At 48.9% G+C, this 9748-nt stretch overlaps 1 protein-coding gene across 1 annotated transcript; it reads left to right on the plus strand.

Annotated features, from left to right (window-relative positions):
* The first annotated feature begins 2952 nt into the window (after positions 1-2952).
* Positions 2953-4378, plus strand: NUPR1 (nuclear protein 1, transcriptional regulator). The gene is made up of 3 exons (XM_060077936.1): positions 2953-3216; positions 3614-3763; positions 4096-4378. Exons 1-2 carry the CDS (start codon positions 3105-3107, stop codon positions 3748-3750), a joined length of 249 nt encoding a protein of 82 aa, XP_059933919.1. The 5' UTR covers positions 2953-3104; the 3' UTR covers positions 3751-3763; positions 4096-4378.
* Positions 4379-9748: the final 5370 nt, after the last annotated feature.

Here is a 9748-nt window from a genome sequence, read left to right on the forward strand (position 1 = left end):
TGGAGAGAGTTACATAGCATACTTTCCTAACAATCCCTTTACAAATTCCTCCCTTGACACAGAGTTCCACTGCTGTGGGCCATGCTCACATCCTTCTCTGCTCTTTGGTTTCTCCCCCTTCAGGATTGGCTTTTTACATGGTTGCTTCAGGCACCTTCTGTGTAAAGCCAGCCTCCAATCTCTCAGATTGTCCCTGTTCATGCTCACCCATCACCCACTTAAGCAAAACAAAAAGCTCTCTCTTCAACCTGACCTCATGTGGCAGGTAGGTGGGAGATATTATAACTACTATACTCACATGTAATGGTGGTTTTCCTTGACACACAAAAAAAACATATCATGACCAGAAGGTGGCATAGTATGCATGGAACCCAATGGAGGAAAGGGATGAAATAAACTGACTCTTAAAAATTTCCTTTCGGAATTCCCTCGTGGTGCAGTGGTTAAGAATCCACCTGCCAATGCAGGGGACACGGGTTCGAGCCCTGGTCCGGGAAGATCCCATATGCCGCGGAGCAGCTGGGCCTGTGAGCCATGGCCGCTGAGCCTGTGCGTCCGGAGCCTGTGTCCCGCAACAGGAGAGGCCACAACAGTGAGAGGCCCGCGTACCGCAAAAAAAAAAAAAAAAAAAAAAAAGAAGTGGGCTCAGGATCTCACAGCTGGTAACCCAGAGTCCTGGTGGCAGAAGTGAATGAGCGAAAGACCATCCCCTAGAGGTAGCTCGGGAATTTGTAGGTGTGTTCTCTGCAGTCACAATGACCTCAGGTCGGAGCAGGACAGTCGGTCGTACACGGAATTGTCCCACATCCCATATGACATCTGACTGTCCTGCTAGACATTCACGAAGCTATTAAAAAAAAAAACAACTTATTTCAATGACCCGACCCCACGCCATCTCATGTCATGCTAGAAGGAATGATTTTGCTACTACACTTAGTGATAAAGCCCACTGCTTTGCAAGAACTCCGTATTTCTTAATTTCTCCACGTTAAATTGCCTTGGTCTGTTTGTGTTTTGGGGTTTTTTGTTTGTTTGTTTGTTTTTTGTTTTTCTTTCTTGCTGCACCGGGTCTTAGTTGCAGTATGCAGACTCTTAGCTTCGGCATGCGGGACCTAGTTCCCTGACCAGGGATCGTGAACCCAGGGCTCCGGCATTGAGATCCTGGAGTCTTACTCACTGGACCACCAGGGAAGTTCCAGTGTGTTTGTTATTTTTGTTTAAGTTATGGTTATTTTCCTCTTTCTCTTATCATCTGGTTTGTTATTATTATCCCCACTCTGTTTTTATTCAAGCGTCCTCTTGTGTTCACTTTCATTTCCTGGGTGTTAAAGAACTCACAAATCACCCAAATCTGGAAAACAGAAGCTAAATTTAATTCTGGCTCAGGCCAGGGAGAAGAGCAAGCCAAAGTGACGCTTCTTGTTCTTCAGAGGACGAGACCGGATTATTACTTGGTTATTATTCAGGGAAGAATGGAGTTTAGGTAACATTGAGATGAAACAGTGTTTCAGTGGGCTCACAGTAAAGTGGGAATGTGAGCAGGGAATTAACACCTGCCCTGGGCTGAGAAGGTCCTCTTGCACTGGAAACCACAGAGTTAAAAAAAAAAAAAAAAAAAGTGGAATGTTGTGCCTGCTTCCTTCCCTGCCCCTGGTGCTGAAGCCTCAGCTGAAGCATGAGTGGGCAGCCCAGGGTGTGGCCTCTCTGGGTCAACGTGACCCACACAGTCAGATCCTTCAGGCAAAAGAGGAAAATTCCACTTTTCCATGTTTCTTATCCAAACCCCTTCTTTTAATTCATATTAAATTAGCACAAACATCTGTTTACTTCACAATGTCTTCTACCTCTATGGTTTGAAATACATATTACTTTATTTTAAATTAATTTCTTCTATGTCTCCTTTACATTACAGGGAGGGCATTATATTGAATTGTTTGGAAACTATGTGATCAACTCATATATTGCAGCTTACACTGTAGCAGGCACTGTTGCAGGTGCCGTGCCATGGATTATCTCATTTGATCCTCTCCCCAAATCTATGAGGTAGATACAATTATTATCATCCTCAGTTTATAGAGGAGAAAACTGAGGCACAGAGAGGTAAAGTGACTTGTCCAGGGTCACACAGGATGTAATGGATCAAGGGTTTGAATATAGGGCATCTGGCTCCAGAATCAGCTTAACCACTCTGCTAGCCTCCCTCTCAGGAGTGGGAGATTACCTAGGGACCACCATTTCAGGATGTAAAGGGGGGGGTTCCGAGGTGTTTCTTATAGAAAAGTTGGGTTGGGGGGCTTCCCTGGTGGCGCAGTGGTTGAGAGTCCGCCAGCCGGTGCAGGGGATGCGGGTTCGTGCCCCGGTCCGTGAGGATCCCGCATGCCGCGGAGCGGCTGGGCCCATGAGCCGTGGCCGCTGAGCCTGCACGTCCGGAGCCTGTGCTCCACAACGGGAGAGACCACAACAGTGAAAGGCCCGCATACCGCAAAAAAAAAAAAAAAAAAGTTGGGTTGGGTGTGATCGGGGTGAGAACCAATGACATAGCACAGAGTGTGCTGTACCCTGTCCCAGCTCATTCTTCACTCCATGTTCTGCCACCACGGTCCTGAACCTGAGCCAGAAGTGGGTGGGGGTGAGGGTCAGCTGTGCGGCCATGACCCCCAGCCCAGGAGGGGCATGTGGCAGAGGGCAGGAGATGGATAGGAAGGAGTCAGCCAGGTGAGGCCCTCAGTTCCCTGTTGCCCTCCATCCCAAGGGCTGTTTATGCCCAGACCCTGCCTCTTACCTCCCCCCACCCCCCGAGGGGTGGGGATCTCCTCAGTGGAAAAATACCCAGCTGGGCGAGCCCCAGTGAGAGGGAGGGGGCAAGGGGGGCTGGGACTCACAGGACCGACTCTTTTCCCCTCTCGTGACTGATGTTTACTGGGCTGGGTTCTGGGAAAAGGCCAGATTGCATCAGACAGGGCGTGAGGGGCTGGAGCCAGACTGTGGGCTGAGGAGGAGACGTGGCCTTGTAAGTTGGGGCCAGTGAGTTGGGAGGTGTCAGCAAAGCAGACACAAACAAAGCTTTAGAAGACGAGAGAGAGAGACAGAGACAGACAGACATTATGGCCACCTTCCCGAGAGCAGCCAGCCCGTCCAGGCAGCCCCCAGGCCCAGAGGATGAAGACCCCAACCTGGATGAGTATGACCTCTACAGCCTGGCTCATTCTTTCCTGGGTAAGGCCTGGCCCTGCCACCTTCCTGGTCCTTCCATCTCCAATGCCCACCCTCACAAATGGCCTGACCACCTCCCTCCTCAAACTAGGATCCCTCCTTGGGCTCCTGCCCATACATCACCCTTCTCCAGCCTGTTCCCTTGACCCCTCAAGTCACCCGCTTCTAGCCCCTCATCCAGTGAGCTGTGTCCTACTCAGCCTTGGGACCACATGCACTCCTAGAATATTAGAGCAGCAACATCATTCCAAAGATGGGGAAACAGGGACAATGACTGCCCTAAAGCTACATGGTGATGCCCCCCAGCCTCCTGACTTTAACCCAAGCTCTTTCCCCACCTGCCCTCTGGACCCCCTGTGGCTCTGTCCACCTCACCACCGACTCTCACCTCGGTTCCCAGGAGTGGGAGGCCGGAAAGGTCGCACCAAGAGAGAAGCCGCCGCCAATACCAACCGTCACAGCCCTGGTGGGCACGAGAGGAAGCTGGTGACCAAGCTCCAGAACACGGAGCGGAAAAAGCGAGGGTCACGGCCCTGAGACAGAACTTGAGGTAAGGCGTCAGGGGGCCCCGTCTACAGCACCAGTAGAGGTCTCTCTGCCTGAAAAGGACAGGCCTGAATGGGCGAGGTTGGGTGGGAGGAGGGATCCAAGAATTGTTGTCTCAACATAGAATAAAATGAGAGAGACTTTTGAGTTTCCTAGTGACCAGAGCAAAGGGAAAAACAGACCCTTTCCAACTGGAGCAAAATTTGGTTTACAAAGAGGGAAACTGAGGCCCAGAGAGGGTAGGGTCCTTCTCTGGAGTCACGGAGCAAGTGAGCAGGAGAGGCAGAATTAGAACTCAGGCCTCTGTGCTTTCACCACCTGCTTTCCTTCCCCTAGATGAGGTCAGAGCACGGACACCCCACAGCGATGGAGACAGAACTGAGAGGAATCAGCCTCTGGGGGCGGGATCCAGGCCTGCTTGCCCCCACCCCCAGGACTTAGCCCACCTGACTGAGGTTCCGAAGGGCCACCAACGAAGCAGCCCCGGCCCCAGAAAAAAAACAAGATGGGGAACAAGAGGCAGAGAATAAAGAGAGGCAGAATCATGAAGGTACCCCTCAAAAAGAAAGAAGAAACCAGAGCTCCCCAGGGTGACAGCGACAATAAACAAAGTACAGCAGCTGCAGCCTGTGTGTGTGTTTTTGTCCTCTCTCTTTGTGTGGCTTTTTGGGTGCACATTTCTGCCTGCAAGTGTCTGCATTTGCATGAACCAGTGAGAGCATTTTGGTGAGTGTTTGTTTTTGGTTGTGTGTCTGGGAGGGGCGTTTCTAATTTTGTATGGGCGTAGAGGTGAGCATTTTTTTTTTTTTTTGTATACATGTGTTTTGGTGCATATGTTTCTGTGGTTTCTTATGAGGTGCAAGGGAATTTCCTCTGCTTCTTTGTAATGCTGCCCATGAAACAAGCCCCCTCCCCAGCTTCTCTCCATTTTTGGAATAACAATCTTGTTGTTTATGTTGTATTCATATAAAACCACCTTTTTAAGTGAATGTTATTTATTGATGCCATCTGCAAAATGGCAAAAACTTAGATTTAAAACATTAAGGGAGGGGCTTCCCTGGTGGCGCAGTGGTTAAGAATCCACCTGCCAATGCAAGGGACACGGGTTCGATCCCTGGTCCAGGAAGATCCCACATGCCGCAGAGCAACTAAGCCCTTGTGGCACAGCTACTGAGCCTGCGTGCCACAACTGCAGAAGCCCATGCGCCTAGAGCCCATGCTCTGCAACAAGAGAAGCCACCACAATGAGAAGCCTGAGCACTGCGACAAAGAGTAGCCCCCGCTCTCTGCAACTAGAGAAAGCCCACACACAGCAGCGAAGACCCAACGCAGCCAAAAATAAAAAATAAATATATTTATATAAAAAAATATCAGGTCTGTCTGATTTTCAAAGTTTGGGTTGCACCCTTTTTTGACTACATGCCTGAGAAGAACTATGTACTGACAATGAAGAATTCTAGATGCTAGTTAATTTCTAGTCAATTACTCCAGTGTGAGCCTCAGTTTCCCCACCTGTCAATTGCTGAGACTATTCTCTCTTCTGTCAACTTCAAAGGAGAGAACAGGCTGGGGAGCGTTGTGTCTCTAGCAGGACGTGGCCAGTCCCTGGGTAAGGGGTCCTTTGACACCTGCCAGGAGGCTCCACACATCACCCCTCACTCCTGGCCTCTGATTGGCCTTCCCTGGCTTGGCCTTCCCTGGCACAGCCTCTGCCTGGGAGGACTTTAAGTGGCTGTTCCAGGAACCAGACCATTCCTGGAATTACAGAACGTTCAGATCTGTAGAGCCCCACTCTTCTTTGCGGAAGGGGAAATCATGGCTCAGGGTGCAGGGGCCTGGGCCTGGCTTAAACTACATGAAGACTAGGGACCCCATCAGGATGAGAACCCTCCAGAACCTCCCTCTTCTGTTCCATTCTTTTCTTTGTCATTTCCTGGTTGTATGTAATACCTGTTTCCCCAATTTCTTGGGTTCCTGCTGAGAACTGGAGAGCTGATTGACCTCTCTTTCCCCCAAGGGGCTTGTGGAAATTTTCCATCAGGTTGCCACAGTCCAAAGGATTCCTGGCTCCTTTATGTGCTTTATGTACTTGTCCTCAACCGCCCACTCCTTTCTCAGAGGCCAGCTCTCAGATGTCTATTTTTTTAAATTTCAGAATCACCCAAAGTTGATTTTCAACCAGCACTTTTTATTTTTCTTTATTTTTTATTTTTATTTTTGCTTTATAACAAATTTAATCAGTTATACATATACATATGTTCCCATATCCCCTCCCTTTTGCGTCTCCCTCCCACCCTCCCTATCCCACCCCTCCAGGCGGTCACAAAGCACCGAGCTGATCTCCCTGTGCTATGCGGCTGCTTCCCACCAGCTATCTACCTTATGTTTGGTAGTGTATATATGTCCATGCCGCTCTTTCACTTTGTCACAGCTTACCCTTCCCCCTCCCCACATCCTCAAGTCCATTCTCTAGTAGGTCTGTGTCTTTATTCCTGTCTTACCCCTATGTTCTTCATGACATTTTTTTTTCTTAAATTCCATATATATGTGTCAGCATACAGTATTTGTCTTTCTCTTTCTGACTTATTTCACTCTGTATGACAGACTCTAGGTCCATCCACCTCATTACAAATAGCTCAATTTCGTTTCTTTTTATGGCTGAGTAATATTCCATTGTATATATGTGCCACATCTTCTTTACCCATTCAACCAGCACTTTTTAAAGGCGATACTAATAACAGTCATAGTCCTAGATACCATTATTGATTACCTGCCTCAGGGTTTTCCCAGCTTTACCATTCACACAGCACTTTTGTGATTTCTGCCCTATGTGCATTCAAGCTACATCATTTTTTTTTTTTTTTTCTTTTTGCGGTATGCGGGCCTCTCACTGCTGTGGCCTCTCCCGTTGCGGAGCACAGGCTCCGGATGCGCAGGCCCAGCGGCCATGGCTCACGGGCCCAGCCGCTCCGCGGCATATGGGATCCTCCCAGACCGGGGCACGAACCCGTATCCCCTGCATCGGCAGGCGGACTCTCAACCACTGCGCCACCAGGGAGGCCCCAAGCTACATCATTATTTACCTAACATTTTATTTATTTTTTTAAAGCTTAACTATTTATTTCTGGCTAAGGATTTTGATGACATCTCATATTCTGTTTTGAACAATTTGTATGTACATATACACACAAGGAGAGAATGTTAATTAAAGTTGTTATTTTTTCAACTTCTTTTTTAAAATTTTTTTGGCTCCGTTGGGTCTTCGTTGCTGAGTACGTGCTTTCTCTAGTTGTAGCGAGCAGGGGCCACTCCTTGTTGCGGTGCACGGGCTTCTCATTGCGGGGACTTCTCTTTGCAGAGCACAGGATCTAGGCACACAGCCTTCAGTAGTTGTGGCTCATGGGCTCTAGAGCACAGGCTCAGTAGTTGTGGCACACAGGCTTAGTTGCTCTGCCTGTGGGATCTTCCCGGACCAGGGCTCGAACCCGTGTTCCCTGCGTTGGCAGGAGGATTCTTAACCACTGTGCCACCAGGGAAGTCTCTATTTACTTAGCATTTAAAAAATTACCTTCTTACCTTTTGTACTTAAATGTATTTTAAAAGAAACTACATAACCACCAAAAATGGAAGCCCACAATCACATGTCATAATTAGAAAATAACTGTAAAAAGAAACACCTAACTAAAACTTTAAGTCCACCTGTGCACTATCTATGACAACTTTGTCTATTAAGAGTCATAGGTGTTTAGGCTTCCCTGGTGGTCCAGTGGTTAAGACTCCGCGCTTCCACTGCATGGGGCGCGGGTTAGATCCCTGGTTGGGGAAGTTCTGCATGCCTAAACATGCAGCCAAAAAAAAAAAAAGAGTCATAGGTGTTTACACTTGGGGAAAAAAAAAACAAAACAGTTGCTCATGAGCCAGTGCCAGGAGCTTTGCATACATGGGAGGCAGCCTCATTGTAATTACCCAGGAGTTAAAGAAAATATTGCTTCCTGGCTCCCTCTCCCTGATTCTGATTTCACTGGTCTGGGGTATAGCTTGGGCACTGGGACTTTGAAACATGATTTGAGCTTGCAGTGAAGTTTGAGAATTGCATTTATGAAAGATGGTCACAGCAAGAGTTCCCACCCCACATGCTCTCCTTACAGTATGCCCTTGAGCCCCCCTCCATCAAACGGGAGACACGGGACTATGTCTCTTCCTTCTGAACATGGGAGGACTTCTACGACCATGTCTTCTTGGCTGACAGAGGACAGCGGAAGTGGTGCTTTCATGAAACACCATGCGCTTCTACCTTGCTCCTGGCGGTTCTTGGACCCCAGCCACCCTGCTGTGAGGAAGTCCAAGATAGCCCACATGAAAGATGATAGAGAAAGGTAACATATTGTTGTTGTTCTTGTCTTCGGTCCAGCTGAAGTCCCAGCTGAAAGCCATCCCCAACCTCCAGACATATGAGTGAAGGGAGCCTGCAGATGGGTCCAGCCCCAGCCGTCAAGTCACCTCCAGCAACTGAATCTTCCCAGATGAGGCCTGAGACATTGTGCAGCAGAGACAAGCCACCTCCAATTCCCAACCTGCAGAAACTGGGAGCATAATTAAATGGTTGTTTCATACCATTATGTTTGGGGATGGTTTGTTACACAGCCATAGTGACTGGACCAGCCTTAGAGTCCCCCAGACCCATGTCCAGATCCGGCCTGCAAACTTGGCTGTGACCTGGGACAAGTAATTGTTTACCCTGCATCTTAATTTCCTCATCTGTAAACACTCACCTCCCAGAATAGTGTTTTATTGTTGTTGTTGCTGTTGTCTGTTTTTTGGGGTTTTTGCGGCTTGCAGGATCTTAGTTCCCTGACCAGGGATTGAACCTGGGCCCGGGCCCTCAGCAGTGAAAGCAGCAAAAGCCTGGAGTCCTAACCACTGGACCGCCAGGGAATTCCCACCTCCCGGAATGGTTTTGAGAATGCAAGGAAACTGTGTTTTTCGAGCACTTAGCAGGGTACCTGAAAAAAACTTAAAAGGGCGGCACAGTGGCAGCAGACAGCGTGGGCTCCGGGCCCAGACTCCATGGGTTCAAGTCCCAGCTCTCTTACCATCTCCGTCTGACCTTGGGCTAGTTACCTGACCTTTCTATGCAACCGTTTCCCCTGGTGTAAAATAGGAGTGCCAATAACATTCAGTATAGGATTGTTGCCGTGATTGGGTTAATGTTGTGAAATGCATAGGAAGCATCATGTGAGTGCGCTATTAAAACAAGGATACAGAAACATAGGCCAGGTGTGCAAGAAATGTGATCTGTCTGTTGTTTAATTGAATTGATATTTCCTGTTCCTTTTCTGCTGGCGGCAGGTGTTTGAAGGGGTCAGTTTGTGTTTTTATCTCTCCTCTTCCCAGGGCTCCCAGTAGCAGAGTTGAGAAGGGGCATGAATCCTCTTGGCCTTGACATCCTCTTGGTACATTGGCATCTGCCAAGACGTCCCCCCTTCTGCCTTCCTGTCCTTTCTGTCTGTTTTTTTTTTTTTTTTTTCTTGGCTACGTTGGGTTTTCATTGCTGCACGCGGGCTTTCTCTAGTTGTGGTGAGCGGGGGCTACTCTTCGTTGCGGTTCGTGGGCTTCTCATTGCGGTGGCTTCTCTTGTTGCTCGGGGCATGGGCTCTAGATCGCAGGCTCAGTAGTTGTGGCGCACGGGCTTAGTTGTTCCGCAGCATGTGGGATCTTCCCGGACTAGGGCTCGAACCTGTGTCCCCTGCATTGGCAGGAGGACTCTACCACTGAGCCACCAGGTAATCCCCCTTTCTGTCTGTTCTTTACTGTCAGCCCACACAGCTGCTCCTCTTGGTCTGTGTGCTCTGGGCCACCTCCCACAGCCTTTGTGTCACACTGGGGTGTAGAGGCACTGCTGGGGTCTGTCCACCTGGAAAACGGGGTACACAGTTCCTTCCGTCCTCAGATCTCACCAAACTCTTCAGGACAGGCAGGACACAGGCAC

The sequence above is a fragment of the Mesoplodon densirostris genome, chromosome 16 (assembly GCF_025265405.1).
Source record: "Mesoplodon densirostris isolate mMesDen1 chromosome 16, mMesDen1 primary haplotype, whole genome shotgun sequence".
NCBI classification, from domain to species: domain Eukaryota; kingdom Metazoa; phylum Chordata; class Mammalia; order Artiodactyla; family Ziphiidae; genus Mesoplodon; species Mesoplodon densirostris.